At 42.1% G+C, this 25,877-nt stretch overlaps 1 protein-coding gene across 3 annotated transcripts in view; it reads right to left on the bottom strand.

Moving 5' to 3' along the window:
• The window catches only part of RNASEH2B (ribonuclease H2 subunit B), a 58,506-nt gene extending 38,429 nt beyond the window's left edge, over positions 1-20,077 (bottom strand). For all 3 annotated transcript variants that reach the window (XM_090026650.1, XM_090026658.1, XM_090026639.1), the window contains exons 1-5: positions 19,961-20,077; positions 10,261-10,332; positions 6,524-6,631; positions 3,273-3,349; positions 476-593 (exon numbers count right to left, since the gene is read on the bottom strand). In XM_090026650.1, coding sequence (XP_089882776.1) covers positions 476-593; positions 3,273-3,349; positions 6,524-6,631; positions 10,261-10,332; positions 19,961-20,021 — 436 coding nt within the window. In that variant the 5' untranslated portion in view covers positions 20,022-20,077. The remainder of the gene's footprint in view (positions 1-475; positions 594-3,272; positions 3,350-6,523; positions 6,632-10,260; positions 10,333-19,960) is intronic.
• Between the last annotated feature and the right edge of the window lie 5,800 nt (positions 20,078-25,877).

Raw genomic sequence — 25,877 nt, 5'->3', positions numbered from 1 at the left:
AAGAACATATCCACCGTGAAAGCCTGTTTTTGCGTGCTGCCCCAGATTTGTGCTTGTGGAAGACATACACATTCAAATGCAACTGCAAAAACTTCCCCCTTCCCTCCCCCAGTAAAATATATAACATAAAGCCTAAGGTACAAGTTACTAAACACGAAAGATTTAATCTATGTGGCATGGCAGTAAAATCAGAGTACAAGAGAGATAAGTTTTTGGGAAAATAATCTACTCGCTGAATGAATTTCAGTACTAAAGCCTAACAGATCATGCAGCGGCATACAGAGACATATCACAGATACTAGACAAAGTACAGTGCAAAAGTTGGCAGGCATCTAATGTTATCTGCTTAGCAACAGAGTGACTTCTGGTCCCATTGTGTAGATGTCAATTAAAAAACAGTAAAGATACCCTGTAGAACTCAACCAACAACTTAAGTAATAGTTTGTTAGTTAAATCAACACCCCAAATTATGCACCTTTTTCTTCTGTAATATGATGCAGCAATTGCTTAACTCCTGCACATTGTAGTAACATTGTACAGCTAGGAAACTCTGGATCTACCACAACTTGATTCAGCGGTTGAAACTTTCCTTGCTGAAAAAGATCAAAGGATTATAAAAACGTTACTGTCAACAATAGCAATATAATAAGGCATTAAATACTTTACGGCTAGATTTAAAACCAAGGATTACAAAGGAGGCTGAGTTGCAAGTGGTATCACATGACATTCATAAACTGATTACAGAGCAACAAACAATAAATACAGATTTCAAAACAGTAAATACCTGCAAAGTGCTGAACTCTTCAATTAATGTCCTTAGAAGCCCAGTTTTAAAACACTGTGGGGACAACTAATGCAAAATACATCGAGTGTCTTTTGGAGGATAAGAGGTACCGTAGTTAACATGTGCCAATAGCTTTTTCTAGACCACAACCTGCCAGATTACATAGTGTCATAAGTTTCATTGATGTTTTACTTTTCTTCGTTCTAGAAAGAGGAATCTCAGAGGACCAGGGCAGCTTATGGAACACAGTACTAAACTTTCACCTCTGCAGTCAGTTCCAGTTTGGCCTGAGGTCATACATAAAGTGGTTCTGGCACAGCTTAAAGAGCACTGTAGATGAGAGGACCATCAAACAAACTCTACCCTTGCCAGACATTACAATGCATAATAATTCAGGACAGTTTGGCATAACTGGAAGTTTTCCTTTTGGAAACGTTCTTGAGTGCATCAGTACAAAGAGTCAGTGAGTCCTCCATCCTTAGAAAGTAAATTGTTTCTGGAAGCCAAAGCTGAAGCCATTACACTAGTTAAGGTGAGATGACAAAACTAGTTGGGTAAACTGCTTCCATAATGAATGAATCCTCTTACTGGGGTAGAGAATTCAGAAAAAAACCCAAAATACAAACAACCCCCCCCAAACATTTAGATTAATAGGTTAAGAAAAGGATTTTACATTTGCCTCTAGCACAAAAGTGCAGGGATAATCAAAACATGAGGATGATTATGAGAAAATAAAAATAAAGAAAAAACTAGAAACATTATGCACAATCTAAAGGACTAATGAATCTGAGGGCATAAACAAATGTACACTCCGAGCAGTTTGAAACGGGGTGCTCAGGAGGGTTCAGCAGCTTTTACACTGTAACAATTGTGAATGGTTGAAATGTTTTTTCTATACTAGTATCTCCACAGGCTCTTGCCCTTGTATCAGTTAGCGTAAGAACTGCTGAGCTATCCTGAGCAGCAGCTCCCCCTCCTCCCTTTTTGTAAAACCCCACATTCTGCAACAGACCCCACTCTTCCATGGCCATCCTCCCCAAATTCCTACAGCCCAGACTGAAGTAGAACTGGATGGCCTTATCCAGACTATGGGTCACATGTTTGACATCCCTGCCATATGTTAAAAAGCATATTTGCTTACTTTGTATCCTTAAACTGATAAAATACTTACAATGCCATAGGATATTACTGGATAATAAAACACCTAGCCAGTTTTGATTTCTAGAATGCGCTCAAAAGTTAGATTTTTATTAATTAAATCCATATTTTAAAACCACAAAAATAATTATTTTCCACCTGCACTGGAATACATAAAATGAAATGCTGCCTCTCTCTGGCAGGACTGACTTCTTCTGGTTTGATAAACTTATTTAGTACACAGACAAGAGATTATGCTCATTAACTGACTGCTTGTATTTTAAAATGCATGTGAGAATTTAAGAAGCAATGATTAATACATGTATTAATGATCTTTGACTACTTCATCATCTCTTTGCTCATTGAAGGGTCACATCAGGAATTATTTACATACCAGCTCCTGAAAGATGCTCAAAACAGTCAATTTGAGCTTTGTAAAGATTAAACTGCCACAGAAAGGTTTCTTCTTTGTCCCAATAAATATGAAGTCCTCCCTTCCCCAAAGCTGACCACAATTCATGATGGGAGCTATTCAGTTCTATGCCAAACAGCAGCTCATCACTCCACAGTCCAATATCCACCAAGTTAGAGTCTCACTTTACTTATCAGGGCAGAATGGATTCTCTGCTTTGAGACAAAATCTAGCCAGCACACAAAACCCTGATGAATTAATAGTGCTTTGAAGATTTTTAGGTCATTTCAAGATGTTTTGCATATATTCAATTTAAGCTTTTACTCTCTTTGAGGCCCGTGCAATTGTAGTCATAGACCTTAACCAGCTGTGGCAACAGAACCTTAACTTAATGGAAACATTGTCCCAAGAAATCACAACACAGATTTCTCAAATATTCTCTCTCTCTTTATTTAATATTTTGTTAGGAAAACTTGTTTAGAGATCCATCCTCAGGAAAGATCAGACGTGAAAAATTTCAGTTGACAAAAGTCAGCTATCTTAAGGCTCACCAACATAGTGGGGGAAAATTTAAAATGTCCCTAGAAGGACAACAACACTCTTTTCCCCACCTTTAGTGATAAAAAAACACAGATGAGTGAATTTAGCTTAAGTTTCCAAAATGTTCACATTGGGATGAGATCAATTATGGAACACTTCAAATGAAAAGAAGAAACTTGAGAAGGACTATAAGCATAAAAAGATACAGTTATGAGAGAAGTCAAACTGTAACCTTAACTATAACATACTTTAATGACAAAACATCAAAAATATCAACATACTGTAGAGGATATACATGTATATTGAGGCAAAATGTAATTTATGCTTTATTTAGCATTAAGTTTCTCAACAGAAATAACTTTTTTCTAAAATTTCCAATCAACAACCCAGGACACTTACCTCTTTCTCCGCCGTTATAAGGTACCAAAGTATAAGAAATAAAGGATCCATTGGTGTTGCAAACAATAGGCGTCCATCTAAACATATGTAAAAAAATGCAGTGCCTTTAAGCATTAATATATGAAACTTGACTATTTCCTCATAATTTTAGACCTAGCAGATGCAGCACTTTAGTGGAACAGTAATGAAAATTCTAATTGTGCTTTTGTTTGATAAATTTAGGGAAGTGCAGTTCTCATTTGCACATAGCCAAAACTCAAAGACAGTGGATATGGGGAGGGTTAAGGAGGTGTCACCAGGCAGCTGACTGCTGGTCCCTGATTCTGCTCTGCCTGAAGACGGCATTAACTTACAGCAGGAAGAGAAGAAAATGAGTCATGATGGATCCTCACTTCATCATGACCATCCCTTCCCTCCACTTATATCAGGCTGGCTCTGCAGCAGGAGGCAGAGACAAGTGGTAGAAAAAGATGCAAAAGAAGCTATAGCTGCCTCTGCCTCTTTTCTGAAGGCTGGAGATCCTGCAAGTGAGAATTCTCCAACTAGCATCTTAGGCAGAACCAAGTGAATTCAGTGAACCAGAAAACCAAACCAATGTATACAGTTAAGATACAAACGAAAGCCCCATCCAGCACTGAAACAGCTCTTTCTGCCCACATGGAGTCCACTGCAGGATGGTGGCTTAATCAGGCTTTTCATATCAAAACAGATAACTGGAAACAGCAGCGCAACACGAAGAAAATTCAGTAATAAAATCCAACAAATGATGACATTCTGACATTAATTAGCAATCTAAAAGTTAGTGTAAATCTATAGGTTTGACTGCAGCCAAGATTTTTTGTTTTAATTTTATAAAAGGGAATGTTTCAATAGACTTATGCAACTTTGTCTAGGAAGAAATATTTAAAAAGAACACTCCCCTCAAACAATCTTCAGTATTTCCCAACTCTTAAAGTTAATGTTACTGGCAAAAAGTTTTCAAATGATTTGTACCAGCAGTTACAACTAATTAGATATTTATTCTTCTACGTGAAATAATTTTGAATTTCCAATGGACGACCCAGTAACTGAAACTAGCCCACTTGCAAATTATAGGTTATGATTTCTTTTATTGTTTTGTATATTTATTTCCCATTTCTCTTCACTTTAGAGTTTGACTGTCATGTTAGTTCTTTCTTACAATCTTCTCTTTTCTCTTCTAATCTGACTGATAAAAGCATCATTTGTTTGACAAAGCAATATTTTTTAAAATAAAGGGGTTTTTTGCCTTTGGGGGAAGAACATACAAAACATTACAATGCATCTCTCTTCTACTCATTTGCTCCCTTAAAAAGATGTCCAGTAGCTAATTAATCTAGTAACATATTACAGAGAAAAAGAGAGAAGAACCCATGCAGTGATAAAACAATATGTTAATAATGGTAAGAGGCAATTAGAATGACAGATCTTGGGAAGGCAGCAGAGAACTGAATTTCCAGAATGACTGACGATGGAGAATGCTGTAAAGATGATCTGTTGGCTAACCAAAATGACCTGTTGGCTAACATTACCCAGAATACTGAAATTCCTAGGGAAAAAGTATAAGTACTATAGCTGATATCTTAGTGCCTGAAAAACAGTTTATTGGTACTTCATGATCACTGAGAATGGTCTATAAAGAAAAACATGGGCTAGTGAGAGCATACAATATGCATGGGCACAGCAAACATGAGTACAGCCTCCTTCAAGTGATGCAGGTATTCAAATCCCTCAAAGAAGCAGAAGTACCACATGTCAGACAGGTACCTCTGACAAATGGAAGAAAAGCAAGGGAAACCCCATTTAGGAACCTGAAAGGCTCAGTAGGCAAAACTGACTAGGAGAAAATACGACACACAAGATATGATTACACGGCAAGCTTACTCTGTCTGGCAGCAGTGTCCACTAACACACTATGCTATGGCAGGTGAGCTACTGCTTATGCCAGAAGCATAGAAGACAAGTCTGTACAGTGTCAAGGGAAGATCAATTAATTGGCTCTGTCATTCAGCAGGGCTAATTAACCTCTACAATGCACTGGAAGAACATAGCTATTCTGCTTCTGACTGCTGACTGATGTATCATTTGAACACCATGCTCCTTCTAAAAAGCTGAAGAATTAACTTAAAACAAAACAAACAATAACCCCCCCAACTCCCCTTTCTTTTTCTGAGGTTAGTTTTACAGATCCCCCTGCAACAATCAAAGTCGTAAAGGAAAATTTTCCAGGCTCCTAAACAAAGCTTAGGTGATGACTCCTGAGGCTAGCTATTTCTCAAGGGCCAAACGAAAAGGTGGAGGGGGAACTGGAAAATTTAATGAGTAGTCACATGAAGCAGGCCCACTCTCTTGGTTCCCCGTACAGGTAAAACACCCTGTGCATCTGTGCAAATAAAATTTAAAATTATAAGTGCACTTATATATTATAATTTTAAAAAAATCATATTTTCTTTAAAAAACAGTTTGTTTCTCTCTCACAAAATATTACATTTCCTGCTAGAAAACTTCAAGTAAAACAGGATGCAAGATGATCTTATGGGTAAGCTTCTGCATGATCTGTAGCTTGACTGGAAAATAAAGCTTCATCCAGTGATTTTCTGATCAGTAAAGCACTGTTACATGCTCAGAAAGGAGGGCAAATAGATCATCTACCTTCTGTTTATAAAGATGGGCTAGGATGAGGTAATGGCTACAAACAGAACTTTCTCCAAGTAATGGAACTCTGAGAAACAAGCCCCAGAAATGAATTATCATCTTAAAATCCCAAATCTCTTCTGGGGACCACAGTAGCAGATGAAAGCAAGTGGGACCAAATGTTTCAATGCATGGAATTCATTTCACTGCTAAAATGAGCCTTTGTCTTGCTCGGGCTCATCTATCCTTTTCCCTCTAAACTTAAAATATATGTATACACAACAAGAGCTTGTCAAGTTGATTGACAAGACAAGCTAAACACTTTGTGGCACTTGTGTTTAACGCAATTAGATTTTTTTTTTTTGCAAGACACATGAACATCTGTCTAATTGAAACTGCCAAAGGCAGTCTTTTAAAGTGAAGACCACAAAGCCCCAGCCCTGGCTAAATGCAGATGGCATGCGAATGCTTCAGAAGGTAGAGATGTTGTGCAGCTACACTCAGCAACTAATAGACGCACCCATAAATTTATGGGTGGGAGTAATGTACAAATATTACTTACAGATAGGGGTAGGGAGAGGATACACAATGTTACTCACCCTGTTGAACAGACTGACCTATAAACCAAGAATGATATTCTTCATGAAAAGCTTTTACTTCAAACAGCTGCTGTGCACTGCTATTGAATAAGTAGAGGGCTGCGTCTCCTGTTAAAAGAAATCTGGTTTGTATTTGTAAGCTTTCACAAAAAAATCAAAAGAATATCCAATAGGTCTGAAGAATGTGCCTAATATATACATAAGCATACATATATTCTACATAACCTGTAACTACAAAGAAAGCTTAGACAAAGAAAACTATTATATACAGATGTTCATTTACCAGCTTTATAATCCCAACTGAATTTAAATCAATAAATAAAAAGTGTGAATAGTTCATCTTACAACGCAAAGCCTTTGATTCAAACCCAAATCAGATTACACAAGAAATTAGCTTTTGTCTGTATGAGAGTGGGAGATGGTATCCAGTATTTTCCTCTCCCTCTTTTGAAGCCATCTTAGAAATATCCGATTCAGGGGGCAAGGAACTATAAGAATCCCAACTCTTCAAGTATCACTTAGTTGTGTTTTTGTTTTGTTTTTTCCTCCAGTCTTCTATGTGTTGGTATACATGGTAGGTGACTGTAAATGGGGAGATTATGGGATAAATTAAGCAAATGAAGACATTAACAAAGGGGGCTGCAAGATAGCTACCAGTATCTCAAAAGCTCAGAAAAGAAAAATAATTTTGTTTCAGGCTCCTGCAGCAAACTCCCCATGTTTCTGATTAGTTTGGGTGGTTAAAGGGGAATGGATCATTCTGTTGCATCTTATATGAGCTGTGAACAATGTCAACATTGTCCATAAACATTAAGGAAAATCAATGAGGATTTTAGAAGGTGACACTGAGATTTAGCCAGAACTAATGTCCAAGGCTTAATTAGTTCTGGCAGGGTACTCAATCCATCAACTTTGTGAAGAATGAACATGGGTGGTGAGAATATCTGTGATGTAATAATTCTTTTTACAATGCCTCAAAGCTGCATGTATGTACAAATCATGAGTTCTGCCAGGGAATCTCAGGGCAGGGTTCTCTCAAGATGACATCACAACTACTGTTGCAGATACCATAAATCAGTGGTTCCCAACCTTTTTTATACTGAGGACGGGCAAACTCACTCAAAGAATTTTGGTGAACCAGGTACAGAAACAGCCTAATTTACATATTTAAATTTAATTTGCATATTTGAATTTAATGGGGGGGGGAGAGAAGTTGCAAGGATTGGATCGGGTTGGGGCACCGAAGATGTGGACACCGAGGGACCCTGCAGGGAAGGTCTGCACAGGCAGTGGCCTGGGGGGACCCAGCTGGGGCTGCCTGGGAAGAAGGGGCTCCACTGCCTTCTCTAGGAGCAAGCAGCAGAGCCACTTCCCTGCCCTCCACGCTGGGCATTTCCCTGCTTGCATCCCTCCACTCCCAGCTGCAGCTGGGCCTGGGGGGCCCTGCCCAGCCCAGCACAGGCTGTGGTAGCTGCTGCATGGGTACTGCCTCACCGGGCATGGCCATGATGGTGGGAACAGGACAGGATGCACTGAGCTGGCTGCCTCACACCCGGGGCTGCCCCACCGCCCAACTTTAACCTGGGCAGACAAACGACCCGGCAGCCAACCTTTTGCGGTCCAGTACTGGTTGGGAAGCTCTGTTATAAATAACTATTTCTAGGAGTCTAAACCAGCAAACCCCAGCTTAAACAGGTAGGCACATGGATTCCTGGAAGTGGTTGGTTTTTTACATCCAGAGGGTTTACCACACATTTATTGCCCTCTCAGGTTATAGTTTAAATACTCTATCTGTTACTGTTGGAGAAGGAAGGGAGTGGAGGTTTCAGTCATTAATTTATGCACTTCAGTGCCAAGGATCAGCCTACTCCCAAAGAGCCTATCACAAGAGACTGCATTTACATTATTTACATTTTTGTGCTATTCACACTGATGTATTAAAAGAAAAAAAGTTCTTCCACATATGACATAGCTCAGGTGTAGTGGTGATCTCAACAGCTAATACAGACTGTAGAGACTATAGCTAGGAGGCTAATCTTTGGAACAAGCAATGTGCATGCTATGCAAACAGGCTAGACCAAAATCAAGAAACACTACTTGTCCTTAGCCACAACAATTGCACACTACCACCCAGTCAACCCCGTTCAGATCAGAAAGGGCAGTTCTACAGGACAGGGAGATATATTTGGGACTCAGGAGACCTGGCACCTATCTCCCACTCTGCTACAGATTTCTTGCGTAACCTCTCACTTGCTGGATGGAAGCCTTAGATTATGAATGCTTGAAGACAAAGGTTTAATCTCTTTTCATCTATCTGTAAAGGTACCCAGCATCTTGTATTAACTAACTTAGCAATAAGTATTGTGGTAACTATATAGCAAGCTGTGTGTATCAAATGGGTATCTATGCAATACTTGGCACCAACAACATACTATTAAACTGCAAACATGAGAAAACAGGCATTAAGAGGGTGTTACTTTTCCTTTCCATTCAAAACCTTGTATTAACTTATCCAATCACAGATCCATACAGGTCTAACACAGAACTATTCATCTTAAAAGTCACACACCCAGACTCTGAGGTCAATAACTAAACTTCTAGCTTTTGCCCTAGCCAGCATCTGATTCTACAAGACGAACAGAATGCTTCTTCCGCTGTAAAATGTAAATTTGCCTCCACCTTTTTCAATTCTGAGATGATAAACCGCAACACCAATTCAGTGCAGCAGGAGGAAGTTATACATTTCGATATAATGTTTCTATATTTTGTAAAGATAGATTACAAATAAAGTATTTTTAAAAAACATCAAAGAATTAGCGATGTCTTCCCATTCTGCATCTTTTGTCTTTGATTAATCTCCACCTTAATCATCAGTGGCAACCAGTAAGTTACCTGCACTTGAAATTAAGTTCTTTAAGTGTGTTGTAACATCCTAAATGTAACTGGTGACCTTTTTTGTAAAAAAACACAAACCAAAAAAACCCCACTACAGAAAGCAAATGAATTGATGGAGGGAAAATTTAAAAAAACTGAACCAGATTTCTCAAACATAATACTTTAAATGTAAAGAATTTCTGTTGAAATATAAAATAAACCCATTCAGTTTATTTTAATGAAAAAATTATACAAAAGCAGCTTAAAGATACTCTGGCTATACAACTAAAGAAAAAGAGAATGATTGTTTGGGGGACTGGTGGGAATTTCATTACATTTTCTACATTATTTGGTTTCCCCAATATGTTTCTAATTCAAGGTAGACCATCATCTACTAACAAGAAAAGAGATACCACCCTTTGGACTGAGTAAAAAAGAAAATGAGAGTTAAAAATGAAAAGCCCCAAAAAGTTTGGCAAGCAGAGTAAAGTCGTTTCTTTTAACTCTGCTTGTTTGCTTTATAGCATAAAATGAATAGATGAAGAATCTAATTTTGGATTTAAAAATAAAACCCTGCACCGTGGATCCCCCTCAAAGTAATGCATCTAAAAGAAAGAACTGAAATGATACTGCTTCTTGTGATGCCAATACTCCTGTTGAATAAATAGTTCTACCAACTAAAATTATAAAGGAAATCCTAAATGTTTGCACTGAATTAACTATCTGGCATCACCAACAATATCTTTGGCAGAGGATATTCACACTATCATCATCATTTCAACTTTCAAAGTATTAATCTTCTGGCGGAAGGAGCAGAATCAACTATAACATTAAACAACATCACATCAATGTTCCATACTTGCCTGTACAAGGATTGCGCAGTCTTGTAAACAAAGGTCCACCACCAGGTTTCTTTGGGAGTTCAGTAACAGATTCTGAAAAGAATTATACATTCATAAACTGAAAATTATTTCCCATTCTGCCATACATCACCAATGCACTTGAAATTAATTTACTTTTTTAAAAACGTATGATCTTTTTCTCCTAAAAGCTATAGACAGCATATCCATTGATCAGCATTGAAGCCAACAAGAGCTCTTCTGTAGTTCAGAATGCAGTTCAAATGCTTGGCCCTAAACATTTAATCACTGAAGACAAAACATGTGTAAAGAGGATGTGTTGTAAGGGCAAGGCTTTCCAGAATTCAGTTATGTGGCAGTATATGGAGAAGATGTTCTTTAAGAAGCCTCTAAGAATTTGTATCATGTAGGAATGAGTGGCCAAAATGCAGCAGCACATGTACCTCAGGTGACATAGGCACCCTGTGTATAGGGTACATGACAGATTAGGGGAGACAGGCAGCACAGAAGCAGCTTGGTTAAGAAGTAGAAAGCAGAGCAGCTAACTGAGCAAGGGGATCAGAGTGGCACTTGAGGAAGGAATGGGACTATTTGGTGGCATGCTTGCCAAAAAAAGTTGATCCCCACTGATCTAGAAGATACTTATCTGATTACTACTCTTTTTTAGACCCAATATAAGATGAAAAGAGCATCAATTTCAGCCAGATCCCCTTTCCCTGCCTGATCTGCTGCTCTGCTTTCTGCTCTTCACCTCCTCCCTGAACTACTGCATGCCACATACAGAGACTACCAATGCCACTTGTGGCATGTGTTGGCCAGCTGTGATCCAAGTAGTGTACATTGACTCACACTGAACAGTCTTTAAAAATATTCCAGAAGGAAGTGTCTGCTTTAATGAAATCTAAAATGGAAATTTTGTTATCCTAAACTTGAAATTAAAAAAAAAAATCCTAGAAAACATGAAGCAAAGCAGGTATATTAAGGAATTATTCCAAAGTAACTATTTCTGATAGTTCTGCATTCCCTGTTGTGGAAGTGTCTCTGATTTTAAAGCAGGTCAATGTTAAGATAAGATCAAAACAAATAATTTAAGTTACTTTTTAAAAGCGTCTAGAGATGTTTCACATTTAACCTTCTCCCACTCTAAAATCTTGGGGGAAACCTTATCACATTTCCTTGAGGTCAAACTTTCAATCATGGAAATGTGAAAAAATATATGTATACAAACAGAGGAAAGTGAAAATGAATCAGGTGTCAATTGATTTATAATAGTATTTTCAGGACAGACAGACAGAGACAGATATTGAACACAGTAATAAAAAAGTGTTAGCTGGTACTGTCAGGTTAACAATTTGGAAACAAATATAAAGCTCCAATACACATGAAGCAATTATGAATAATGTAAAATATATTTCATAAGTAAATGTAATGAAAGTCCTCTATTTAATAGGCTGACATCAAATTATATGGAATTCCCAGGCAAAAAGCTGCCAACAAAGCAAGTATAAGGTTGTAAATATCTATCAATTACTAAGAGGAAAAGCCCCTTAAGAGAACGCTGAGAAATTTTTTCCCCAAAAGAATGGCTTATTAAAAGGTCTGGAAATAGAAAGTTAAAATTTTATTTAAGAACATATGTCAACTGCAAAACTGTAACTCTTTTCCATTTCTTGCCGACCTGCTTGCCTAAGCACCCTTTGCACAGCATGTGTAAGATGGAGACATTTTGACAAAGTCTATTTGAAGTTTTAATATACAATCCTAAACTGCCCTCAAATCCAATAACCTCAATTTATTCATGAACCATGTGCAAATTAGGAATCTTTGGGTGCCTACAGACATGCAGCAAGGTTGCTCCAACGCGCTGTAATTACAGCACAACGGAGCAGACTTAATTAATTGCGTCTGCTGGAGCATGGTAATTACCGTACTCCAGCAGACTCCAGTGGGGGTGCTTTAACTAAAGCTCATTCAACGAGGTTTAGGTAAAGCGCCCCCGCAACCATTTTTCAGCATGGGGACGCAGATACACATGATGCTCCAGGCACTTTAATTAAAGCCACTCCCCCCACCACACACACCCCCTTAGAGCTGGTGGCTTTAATTTAGTGCACGTGACTATGGCAAGTATTTTAGCTACCATGCCACACTTCAACATTTCAATGCTACTGCTCTGTTAGAATGCCTGATTAAGACTACTAAATACCTTCAGTCATCTAAAGGGTGGATCCTATTCTAGCTGTTAGGTGTCCAAGTATGGTCTTATAGATCCTGCTCAATCCCTGAAAAACTGTAACATGCCTTCAGGTTAGCATTAAGGCTAAAACACATATTAGCACCAAGGCTTCAACATCACCTAAGGGTAACACCACGTCCCCAGCACTCTCATGGAGCAATACTCCCAAGGATACTGCAGAACCCCCCATTCACTTCTGCACAACAAACCTGAAAACAGAACTGTGAGGCTGCTTGGAGGGTACCTGCAGAACCACTCTCAAGCACACTAGAAGGTGGCCATGGTGGGAGGAACCTGGAGGTGCTTCACCATGGTGTTACTGGGTTTTGAATATGCTATCAGGGGTGGAGGAAACAAGCCTGCTCAGCAGCCTCCCTGCTCAAAAGCACTGGGGACATGGTGTAGACATAACTAAAAAAATGGCAAGGAGGAAGAGAAAGTGTTCCAATTTTTGTGTCCATAGTCTTTCAGGGACACAATGAAGGTCAAAGAGAATTGCACTTAAGACACGAAGATACCCAAGTACTGCTTAAAGCTTAAGATGTGAAACTGTATTGGGTCTCAATGGTAATAATAATTAATGAGGTAATTATGCACTAGCATAATTTACATAAATATTAAATGACTTGGCAAACATCAGGATCAGAGCTAGGGCTAGGACTTGATTTCTTGACTTGCAGTATGGCACCAGGAGCAACTGAGCCCATGACTGCCTGAGCCAACCAGATCTTTTCAACATGCGAACATAGGTTTCTTTCTGCATCAACTGGATCTTCTCTGAAAATTCCAGCTTTGCATTTCATTTCTCAATGATGTTCAAACTTCTGAAATTTTAGAGTTTGTGCTCTCTTTATGACACCACAATAATGTAAGAATTTTTAGCCTGGTTCAGACCAGTCAAATGCCCACCTAGTCCAATTCCCTCTCTCCAAACAATGGCAAACAGTAGATGGTTTAGTGGAAAAATGTATGGTGAGTGTAGAGTGATCCATTCCTTGTCATATTATCTCAGTCACTATGGAAAGGTTACATCCCTGACTGTTGCATTTAATAGTTCCCAATGGATCTATCCTCCATAAATCTGTCTAATCCCTTTTAAACCCAGTTATCCTATTGGACTCCTCAACATCCTTTGGCAATAAGTTTCACATGTCCAGTCCCTTGATATCACAGTTAATCAATTCATATAATTCCTTTCAGAAACTGATGGAGTTCTATGTTAAATATAATGAGGTTACCGTCCCCACAATTTGTGTTCCAGAACCTCACTGTTCTGATAGTTACAAGCCTCCTTCCAATATCCAGCCCAAATTTATTCAAGGTCACTTTTTAAAGATGATATACATTTATATAAAGTATCCCATACCGTTTTAAGAAAATAATAATAAAAAACCCACAACTAACTGCTATCTGATCATTGCAAGTATACTTGTCTAGGGAACGTTGTTGAAAAGACAGAAATATAAAGTTCAACTTGCACTCTTTCCCAGAATTTCATATTTAATTGCAATTCCTGGATAATGCTTTCTAACACCCTAGTAATGCATATTATTTTGTAGTAGAAGGAGAAATTGAACTAATCATGCTTTAATTTTAGGTCATACAACTTAATAAAACTAAAATGTTTTATGAGTTAGTACGTCAGAATGTAAAATAACTATAATTTGTCATCTTGAGATTTAATTATATATCACATTTATTTTAGAAGCAATAAGCACAAAGCATATTTTGATATGACTACTTCTCCAATGACCCAGATTTTTCAAGTCTGTTCCTTCCTCTCTTACTGCACAAAAACAAAAGGTCCTTAGTCTCATTTGAAAGCCCCTAGGATTCATTTCTGCATGATGATGCCCTATGGTTTGGCAGCACTGTCCATTTATTCTTGCCTTGGTCACAGTTTTGGCATATACGACATTTTCTCAGAAAACCTGCCAACTAGCATGCAAAGGAAAAAGTAAGAAGCTGCGACTCAACTGCTCCTTTTTTTCCTTAAACAAAAACACTTTTTTTCAAATGATCGTTCTAAAAATAAGATTTAAAAAAAATTCTTTCCCCCAAAATTTCTACAGAATCATCAATGTGGAAACTTGCAAACATAAACAAAATCTGAATCAATTTAATTAGAGGTGCACAGATATATCAGTCGCATATCAGATTAGCACTGATAAGAGGAAAATTAACATTATCAGCCCTTGGGTTTTTTTGGCTGGTGTAGCCGATAATGTCACTGATAAATGCCGTGTGATTGTGAGCAGCCGCAGCAAGCATGCAGTCAGGAATGCAGCCCTGAAGCTTACAGAGCAGCACCCTGCCAGTAAGGGGGGGGGAGGGGCGGGCAGATCAAGGCCCTCACAGTGAGGGAGTGAGTGAGGCAGGGGCAGGGGCTGCCCAGCCAGGGCAGTGAATGTGACCCTGGGGGCCGGGAATGGGATGGAGCCGCAGGTGGCACATCCGGGGAGCATGGGGGGGGGGGGTTGGGGAGATGCGGCTGCCCTCCCACCACTGTGCACACCCCTGGGAGAGGCAAGGGGTGTGCTCCTTCCCGGATTGTGTGTGGTCTGTGGATGGGTAGCCCACTGTGGGCTTGGGGCCAGAGGCAGGGTGAGATGCCGCTGCAGGTTGGGGCTGGGGCTGTGCTGGGCTCTTCCCAGTAGGATTGGCTGGGCTGGGCTGGGCTGGGCCTGGGGCAGGTGGTAAAGGCACTGAGTGGGGTCTCCGGGGAGGGGAGGGTGGCAGCTGCAGCCACCCAAAAATTTGCTGTAGCTCCTGCCCAACCTCCCTCCCAGCACCACCGCTGCCCATCCCAAGCACAGCCCTCGCCGGGAAGGAGCCAGCACAGCCCCGGCCCCAGCCTGCCATGCCCCGCACAGATCCGGGGCCGCACGCCTCTCATGCCCTCTTGGGGTGTGCACAGCAGCAGAAGCCATGCCCCCCACATGAACCATGGCTCTGTCTCATGCTCCACCCCACCCAGGCAGTGCCTACCCCAGCCCACCCCACTCACTCACCGCGGGGGCCTTGATCTGCCCCCCCCCACACCCCTTCTCTTCCCCCTCCCCTTTCACCACAACAGACTTACCAGCTGTATGCAGCTCTCCAAGCTGCCGGGTTGTACTCCTCACTGCCTACATGCTGTGCTGCGCTGTGGCTGCGCATGTACACAGGGCATTTATTAGCCACATCAGGGCGATTTCCAATTTGGTCAATTTTATTTATATTGGTGCCAATCCAATATAGGACCAAGGTACCAGTGCATACACCTCTATAAAAGATCTGAACTTTTAAACCAGTCATATTATTTTGGGTCACCCAACTCATGGCTTTTTAATACCTGGGGTCAGTAATCCTCTCAGTAAAATCTGATATGAAAATCCAAGTATGAAGCATGATGGTGACAAGCTTTACCCTACGTAGGCAATCACTGCTCTATTGTAAATACTTGCAACTGAACCCAGTGGAATGCTGAAGAGTAGACGTGCACCGAGATACTGTCAGTTTTCCTTTTATCAGTGCCAATATTATATGGACTGATGTATCAGCAATCACCTTTTTCTGGCCAATCATATCACCCATAAATGCTTCGTGTATGTGCGCAGCTAAAGCATGCACGTGGTCAGCAGTGTAGCCCTATAGCTTGGAGAGGAGCATCTGGCTGGTAAGTGTGTTGGGAGGAAAGGGCATGGGGAAGGGAAGGGGCATGACGGGGCGGGGGGGGAGATGAAGGCCCCCACAGTGAGGGAGGGAAAGGGAGTGGGGCTGGGGCAGGTGCTGCCCAGCAGGGGTGGAGGAGGACACAGGACAGAGCCAGTGGCTCATCCAGGAGGTGAGGAGGGGGGCCAGCTCCCGCTCTTGCACACACTCCTAGGGGAGGCATGGATGGCATGTGCCCCCTTGGATCTGTGCATGGGAGAACAGGCTGCCTACTGCAGGCTTGGGGATGCTCCAGCCTCTTCCCAGTGGCTGCTCTTGGGCTGGGCAGGGAGGGTGGCACTGGGAGGCAGAGCTACATGGGGGCCAGAGCTGACCCAAAATTTGCCGTAGCCCCCCCCATAATTCCCCTTCCCAGTGTCGCTACCACCACCTGCCCCACCCATCTTGAGTGCAGCCACTGGAAAGAGGCCAGAGCAGCCTTGTCCCCAAGTGCACAATGGCTGCCCACCCTTACCCCATGCACAGATCTGAGGGGGCACAACCCCCCCCATGCTTCCCCTGGGGTGCACACAGTGGTGGGAGCTGTCCCCCCAGATGAGCTACTGGCTGCGTCCCATGCCCTGGCCCGCATTACCCCAGCTGGGCAGCATCTACTCCAGCCCCAAGAACCAGCCCCACTCCCTCTCTCACCACAGGGACCTCAATCTGCCCCCCCCCCCACAGCCCTTCCCCTCAACAGACTTACCAGCTAGATGCTGCTCTCCATGCTGCCTGGCTGCATATTGGCAATCTGATCAGTATTGGCTAATATGGCTGGTCAATTATCAGCCATTGGTATCAGCACAAAAAATCATTATCAGTGCACCCCTACTGAACAGCGTGCCTTTTAGCACACTCCTTGAGCATAGACATACTGCATGTCATTCAGGATAAAGCAATACCACAATTTCCAACTGACTACACATTACCTTTATGTGACTTTAATTCTGAGATCATGGCCAGTTCTGCAAGATTGTACAGGTCTGATTGTACAGGTCCTGCAAGCAGCCGAGAACCAAGAAAACTGAAATTAATGTAAAATTCAAGCAGCAAATGTGAAATTTGTTTCCTTGGTTCAATCATACATTGTTATCAGTGAACTCCAAGCATTTTATATGCAGAAAGCAAAAGGGTCAATTTACAAGACAAAATAACCACAAATATTCTAGAGACTAAAATATTCAGAGTTCAGCCTTCCAGATGCACTGTTCAGCATTTTCTCAAGTTCTGTTTCATGTACTGATATTATGTTGACATTTCTAGCATTGAAGCATATGGAAAAGACAGGTCACCAACTTTCATGAGGAAGGTTCATATTAAGCTTTATCATAGTTCTGGAAGATTGATATAGTGCTTCCAATACAATTTACCATTAGCAACTAAAAACTATGTGATAGATGTTCAATGGTCTCAGTAAAATCATTAAAACTTTCTCAAGACAATGGGATAACTCACATGTGCAAACTTACTCATGTGTTTCAATAGCTGCAATCTCAAGACCTCAACTTTGTAGCACTGTATATTATACTATTTTGGTACAGGAAGTTGCTGTTGTGCTACTTGAGGCTTGACTGATGTCGAAGTACACAGGATTTAGGAAGTGAGTTTCTGTTTCATTTCTCAATGCTTAAATTTCACCCTGCTGACAAGTCGTCTAATTTCAGTTTCCCATTTCTTTCTAGATTGATTCCAAGACCTCTGGCCTCTTTGCAGAACAAGCCATCATCTCCATGAGTGTAAAAAGTCACAAGCAAAGCAAGATGAATGATGCATATCCAGGTGGAAATACTATTAAATTGTGCAGGGTGGTACATTACATCATTACCCAAATGAGCTATTCTAGTAGTCAGACTACTCCAATGAGCAGTTACAAGGTCACTTAAGTATTTGCAGAATTACACCCTGAGGATGCACCTAGATTCCAGGAAGAAAAAGTAATAATTAGCTCTTTTGTGCTTCATGGACAAACACAAAAATTAGTCTCTTTCCACCCTGTATACTCATGGCCACTTCTCTACCCAACATAAAACTTGCTATTCACCTGCCCCACAAGAGTCACAACAATTATAAAAGCAAGACTGACTCCACAATTTATGTAATCCTTACCTAAGTGAACAGTCCCACTGAAGACTATGAAGTTATCATGATTAAAGACTACCATCAGAGTAATAGCTGTTATGATAGAGCTAAATTTATTTACTCATTCATTAGATTTACAGGTTACTTTCATAAAGGTTTTTTGGCCACCAGACTTTTAAAAAAAAACAACAAACGCAAACCTCTCTTCTGGAAATCTGGAAAACATGGACCCGATTTTGCACACAGAGCCATATGAGAATTTCAGCAAATATACCAGACAAGTAGCATATTTTATTCAAGAGTCTTGCATAAAACAAACCGTAGGTCAAGCATGTCAGCAGTGAAACTTGGGAGATATCTGCAATGGATTTTCAAAACTCTGTGCTACTGAACTTTATACACTTTGCACAAGCCTGGTGTACTTAATCAACTTTGTTGGAACCATGCTGGCAAAACTGGTAAACTCTGCAAGGCAAACTGCCTGGCTTCATAAAAGTTACAAACCCTGGCTCCAATTCTGCAAACACTTACTTCGGAGCTTAACTTTCTGCACAAAACTGACTACTTCAATACATGACGTTAAACACGTTTGTAAATATTTGCAGGACAAGGACATCTGTTAGCACAGACAGTTATTTGATACAGTACTTAGATTTAATTTGTAGTCTGCATAGATGTCAAAATAAAAACTGAATCCCTGTCCTGTGTATCTAGCATGTCAGTATGCACAAGTGTGTTGGGGGAAGGAGAGGTTGGAGGAAGCTAAGACTGTGAAATTGCTTTCTTAATTCCCTACCACTTGAGCTCATCCTGTTACTATGGCCACTGACAGATGTGGGGTGGGGGAGGAAGGCAGTGAAGGAAGGGAAAATGTATCAGTTTAACCCAGCTCCCCGACATCTATATGGATTGGGCGCTTCAGCAGGGCTTTTTGGTGCTTTTACCTAAAGCCGATTCAATCAGCTATTAGATAAAAGCACCAAAGAGCCTCGCTGAAGCATGCAACCCACACAGGCGTTGTGTGAGCCGGGTCCACCAATGTGAGGTCTCTTCTGGGCACGCACTGCGCTTGCTGCAGGGGTGGATCCAGCTGAAAGTAAAGCACTGGCTTTTTGTTTGTTTCCATGTCTTTGGGGCAGTAATTCTCCAACCACGGTGCCATGGCCCCCTGGAGACCTTTTCAAGGGTGCCACGCGGCATTGGTGCAGTTAAAATGATTGATAAGATAAAGCCTTTGAGCTGGCATGATAAAAAGATACCAGATTTAACCCAAAGAACCTTGTCTACCTACGCCCTCAGACCAGCAGGGCTACAACCTACGCTCCTAAGATCAACCCCGAGATTGCAAAGAGGAGGCCAGAGCATGAAAAGCCTTCTGCCCTCTCTGAACTGGGGAGGGGGCGGTTAAAAAAAAGGCCTGAAAACTCAGAAGCGGCCTTCTCCCAGGGGAACAACTGCGGTGTTAGCATTACTGACGTTAAGAAGCAGGTCAATTTTTTTTCAGGCAGACGATGACGGCGAGGAGGGGGAAGGGAGCGGAGGCAGCCCAAAAAGAGGCGGGAAACGGGGTACAGGGCCCGCACCAACAAGCAGGGAGCTTGCAACGCGTGTCTCCGAGAAGCCCAAGCGCCGGGAGCGGGCACGGCGCACACGCGAGAGACCAGGACGAGCAAGAGGGGGACACAGGCGGGTTACCTGGGGCCACGAGCACCCACTGATCAGGCCGCGAGTCTGTCGGGCGCCACCGCCTCTGCATGGTCCTGGGGGCGGGGACACCGGAAACGGAGGGGGGAGGGGCAGGAGCGCGGCGGGCGGGACCACTGCCGCCGGAGAGGGACGAGTGCGGCCCGCTCCTGCGAGGGGAAGTGGTACGGCTCGCAGAGGGGTGGGGCAGCGCGGGAGCAAGGTGGATGCTCCCCGCTAGCTGCCCCTCCCCCCGCCTTCACCACTTCGGTGGCTGGGCCACCCCGCACAGAGCGGCTCCTGCTGTGTCAGAGGCTGCATGCGCTCCGGGGAGCCGCAGGCTCTTGTTATAGTTCAGCTTCTTTTCTATTTTGGAGAACATGTGGCGGGAGCCACAGAGTCTCTCGATTCCTGAAGAAGGGTGTTAAGCTTGCAAATAAGGTTGTTCCAATGATTTAGTCGGTCTAATAAAAGATTTGGCATCTATCCAGAGAGCTTCACCTACAGATAATAGAGTGCCAGGCAGAGAGGCCTGCTTATACTGTGTGTCTGTGCTGAGTTGCAACCAAAATGCCCCCCTGATACCCGAGCATAGATCTCAAAGCCTTCCATTCAATCTCAAAGCCTTCCATTCATTCCCCCCCATGCGGCAGGAGAAGGAGGTACTGATCATGCAAGGCAGGCATGGCCTGGATGGAGGCCCTTTGTTTTAACGCCAACATCCCCACCAAAATATCTGGGCAGTTTTTTTATATGGCGCTCTCACGATTTGGTTTCACACCTGTTCGTTTCAGGGCCTTACAGGGTTGCCCAACATATGACAAGGGTTGCAAAATTCACCTGTAAGCCCTGGTCTTCATGTTTGTGCTCATTAAAAAGTTGGGTTAGAAGAGAGGCGCCCATCTTGCGTTGGAGTGTGTGCTGGAGCAGCCAGATTTCACCAGGCAATTTTTTTCTGTATCTAGGCCTGTTTATGAGGAAAGGAAAAAGAACCTTAAGTTGAACCCTTATACAGCAAAGGATTAAAAGCAGAGGCAGAAGTGACAATTTTCACTCAGTTCGGCCCCTGAAAGCGCCGTATAGCGGTGACCAAGCAGAAGTGCACAGCTGCAGAGTGCTATAAAGGGCTGGAACCCATGAAAATCTGAACCATCATTGCACAAGGGTTCAGATGAAGACGCTTCAAAATGGAGCAGCTTCAGTAATTTGTCACCCCCTGCCTTATTTTCAGAATTGAGGGTGGGGGGAAGGAGCGGAGGGAATTTGGGCTGGGGGTGGGGTAGAGTCCCCCACACCTTGGGGGGACTCCAATCTCCTCACCCCGCCCTCCAGTGCCAGCTGGGGAACCCCCCAGAATGAGCTCCCCCTGCTCCCTTTCCCCCTCTCAGTAGAGATGGAGAAAGAGGGAGGAAGGCCATTGCTAGGGGAGAGCAGCTGCAGGACTCCCCAACCCCTGGGACCCAACAGTGAATTTCTGTTGGGTCTGGGGGAATGTTGTAACTCGTAGCGCTTAGCAGGAAGTGTTGTGAGTTACAGTGGGGAGCTGCTCTTCTGTCTGTGCCTTTAGTGCGTGCTCACGGTCACACAAGGTGCAGACAGAAGTAACTATATTTACCCAATCTGGCCTGTGAAAATTCCCTAAAGCTGTGACCAAATACAAGTGCACTGCTGCAGAGCACTTTAAAAGGTCCTAATCCTGCAACAATCTGAACTCTCATTACATGAGGGTTCAGATGAAAGCGCTCCAAAGTGGAGCACCTTCATTTACTTGTATCTATGCATGCTGGAAGCAGGGATAGGTGATGAAGCCCAACCCTGCTCCTGGCACTGTTTTCAGAATGGCAGAGGGGAAGGGAGCAGAGGGAGTTCATTGTGGGGGCTGCCCAGCCGGCGCTGAAGGGTAGGCAAGGTCGGGGGAGCTCCAATTCACCCACACACACACACACACACGTTCTAGCACGGCTAGGGAAACCCCAAAACAGACTTCCCTCTCCTATCTTCTCTCCCTCCCATCCTGAGACAGAACAGGAGCTGGGAGAGCGGGGTGGAGCTCTATCCCCTACCCAATAGCTAAAGCCTGTTGGGTTGGGAGGACTGGTTTAACTCATGGCACTTTCTGTGAAGCATCATGATTTAGATCCAGGAGTTGCACTTCTGTCTGCACCTACACTGTTTATTTGGGGTACTGATTTTAGTGAGGGCCCTGCTACGTGTCACATATATTACACAATTCAATCGTTAATTGCACAATACATTTAAACCAGCCACATGTGCAAAGTAATTATCACACCATAAAATGACTTTCAAGCTATAAAAAGATCCAACCAGCTACAAAGTTAGTGCTTGAAAGCATGTAACAATTCTATAGCTGGTTTTTATCCAGCTTTAATTTGAATGTGTAGCAGGGCCCTGAGGTTTAAAGGTAGGGGTTGGCAGCTCATGGCTCTGGTCCAGCCTGCAGATCCATTTGATCCAGCTTCAGACTTCAGGTTTTGGCAGGGTTTGGGACTGGGCTAGGAGGCTTTGGCAGTAGTCTCTCTCCCTGTATGGTCACAGAGAGAAACAGCAACAGCTAGATCTCTCTCCAGGCCTCCTCTGAGAGAAGAAGGGTTAAAGGTAGCCAGTCCTAGCACCCATCTCCCCACTGCCTTTGACCAAGCTGAGTTATTTCATTCCGCAGCTTGAAAAGGTGACAAAAAGCTGTACAAATATTAAAACACCTATCAATGCATGCAGAAAAAGGCAACATTGTAACAGTGAAGGCCAGCTTATTCAAAATGGCTGTTGCCTATTGTAGGGCAATTAGCAGTCTAGCCATGAAAACCCACCTATCTATTACAAAATGCAAGATCAGAACTAAATATACATTATGCTATATAATTACTCTCTGCTTGAAAATCTGAACCCCTCAGCAATCACAGTGTTTCCAGGATCGGGCTTATGGTGAAGACGGTGTCATAACACCCAACACTAGCAAAAGTCATTGTATATTTGTAAACCTCACACATACTCATATTTTTTAAAAGACCAACACATATTTAAGTACGTAATTTCAAGTGCTTCCAACATTAATTGAAATCAGAGGGAGTTGCAGCTGTTCATTCATCTGTTTAATTTATTTTGATGTATAGAAGCACTTCTCACAATCCCCAGATATATATTTACCTTGTGATACTATAATACACTCTTCTTATAGCTATACACCTCAGAAATTACCTAAACTATAATCAGGCAGTAGTTTAGTTATAAATATTTGCAGTCAGCAATTTTAATGTATTCACACAAGTTTTTTTTTATCTGCCTTTTTGAACAATATTTCAAGATGTACTAATTAAGGATATCTATTGTCTACGGAATTGTGGAATTGTAGAAGCATCCAGCTAGGATGGTTTAGGAATAATAAATCCTGCATCTGTACAGGCAGTTGGACTAGATCAGTGGTCTCAAACATATGGCCTGTGGGCTGGATCCAGCTCATAGAGCCATATCATCCAACCTATGAGGCTCCTGGAGGGGCTGGGAATTTGGGGGCAGGGTAAGCAGGGGTGAGGCCCACTGTTGAATTCTGGGATGCAGAGCCCATTTTAGCAGCAAGGGGATAAGCAACGGGTTGCATTAATCCCCACAGCTCCCTGAGCCAACACAAGACCACTGCCACTCACCCACCACTGGAGGTCAGTCTTAATCTGACCTGTGAGGGGTACTACAGTATGGTTCCAGCCAGGGGCCAAACAAATTTGACACCCCTGGACTAGGTGATCTTTGAGGGTCCTTCTGAAACTCAAAAGCTGTAGTTACAAAGACATGTTCCAGGACTTGCTGACTTTAACATTTTAATTGCTTTTAAATTAACAAATGTTCCCCCTGCTCTTCTCCTAAAAAATTTGGCCTCAGTGGGTGCCTGTAGACATGAGGGGACGCTGCTCTGATTTGTTGTAATTACAGTGCATCAGAGCTGATTCAATTAATTGAGTCTGCTGGATTGTGCTAATTAGCATGCTCCAGCAGCGTCTGTGTCTCATGTATCAGTGTCCCTGCATTTCATAATGGTGGCAGGGGTGCTTTAAATAAAGGTTGTCAAAAGAGCTTTAGTTAAAGCACCTCTGCTGCCATTTTGAAGTGATACAGGAAACACTGTGGGTGCTTCAATTAGAGTGGCTCCCAGCCCTGGAGCACCTGTAAAGGCACCCAATGATACCTTAAGGGGAAAACGAAATCATTCTGAAGTTTCAAAACCTAGACTGATTTAATTTGTGGTGGTGATATCACTGCACGTACTTACAGCCTGAGCTTAACACATATGGGTATTCTCATTTGTTTCCCTAAGACTTATAATGGTCAGAAAGTGAAACAGACATAATATGTGATTGCAGCCAATGTGAGAAGAGCCATGTAACAGATTTCAGAGCCATATGATATGCATATGATATGCATTCATACCTCACCTGCGCTCTGACCATTAATCCATTTCTGCTACGACTCCTCTAACAGTCCAAAGCTCTGAATGGATGCAAACATCCTCTTTTGCCAAAGAAATGTTACTTTCTGTTGCCAGAGAAATGTTGCCTTTTTTCATCTTCAACTGTAGAATTTCTCTCTCCCTCCCCAAATTAAATGGGCTTGAAGTGAAGTAATTTTCAAGTGCTGCTTTGCAGCAATCATAGGTAAATTGTTCAGAGAAGTGTGATTTTTTTTAAATCCAAGTTTGCCCTGCAAGAGAAAGAAATGGTTTAGTTTACAGGCTTGGCTACATAATGTTCCTGCAAATACACACATTCTTAAGTCCTACTCACATGATTGGAGATAAACATGTGCATAAATCATTGCTGGATCTGGCCTAGGATTGCAGTGATATTTGATTTAATAAAGTAAGATGCCTAATAATGCAACAAAACATGGTTCATTTATTAGCATTAAAAGGGAATTATGGTTTATCAAAATGCCTGTTTATTACAAATCATATGAGCATGGATCTGTGATATTGAAGCCTTTTGAAAATGTCTTACTTAGTTTTTATTTTCAACATATCTATTGTATTAAGACACAAGTAACACTATCCCTTCACCCTCACAACCCTGACTAAACAGACAAGCAAAATCACCAAAGTAAACATGAAACCTGTAAAGCAGAATAAACCCAGACCAAGACATGGATCATACTGGGTTTTAAATGAAAATAGTCTTTCTTAAATAACAATGCATTTATTCTTAGAGACAACCCTTAATCAAAAGTACTTTACAACCCCCAGAATATGAAAAGTCTGCCAAATCTGTGTGTATAAAATGTAATGATCTCAATATGTTTTGGTTGCGTGTATAAAAGGAAAAAAACAACACAAAATAAGGACCAAGGTGAACTTGGTCTTGCACTCAGGTTAAAGGGGTTTCTGTTGCTCAGTATATCTCCACAATATCTGCAGGGAGAAGTACCAGAATGGAAGCTCAGCCTGATTCCCAATTTCCTGGGGTCACTTTTAACATTTTCCCCAAGTCCATTTACATTTTTCCCTTTGATCATTTAGAATAAGATGATGTTGGCAAATCTAACTTTCAACTATTTGTCTAGTGATTTTTCTCTAGAGCAAGGGTCATTTGAGAGCAGATGACAAAGGGTGCCTGTAGACATGCCTAGAGGTGGCTCCAATGCACTGTAATTACAGCACACAGGAGCAGACTCAATTAATCAGGTCTGCTGGAGTGTGCTAGTCAGGGTGCTCCAGCAGCCTCCATGTCTCATGGATCAGCCTCCCTGTATTTCAAAAGGTGGTGGGGATGCTTTAACTAAAGTTTGTTGAACATGCCCCCACCACCATTTTGAAGCACATGAGGTACTGAAGACACTTTAATTAAAGCACCCAACCCTAGAAGCATGTGTAAAAATGCCCAAAGACTGGACAGAAAGATTTCAGTTTCTGTAACCTGGTAGAGGA

This window comes from Crocodylus siamensis, chromosome 1 (genome assembly GCF_052110815.1).
Source record: "Crocodylus siamensis isolate JL-2025a chromosome 1, ASM5211081v1, whole genome shotgun sequence".
In the NCBI taxonomy this organism is placed as follows: domain Eukaryota; kingdom Metazoa; phylum Chordata; order Crocodylia; family Crocodylidae; genus Crocodylus; species Crocodylus siamensis.
Note: the sequence above shows the minus strand (reverse complement) of the source record. Positions and strands in the feature narration are given on the sequence as shown.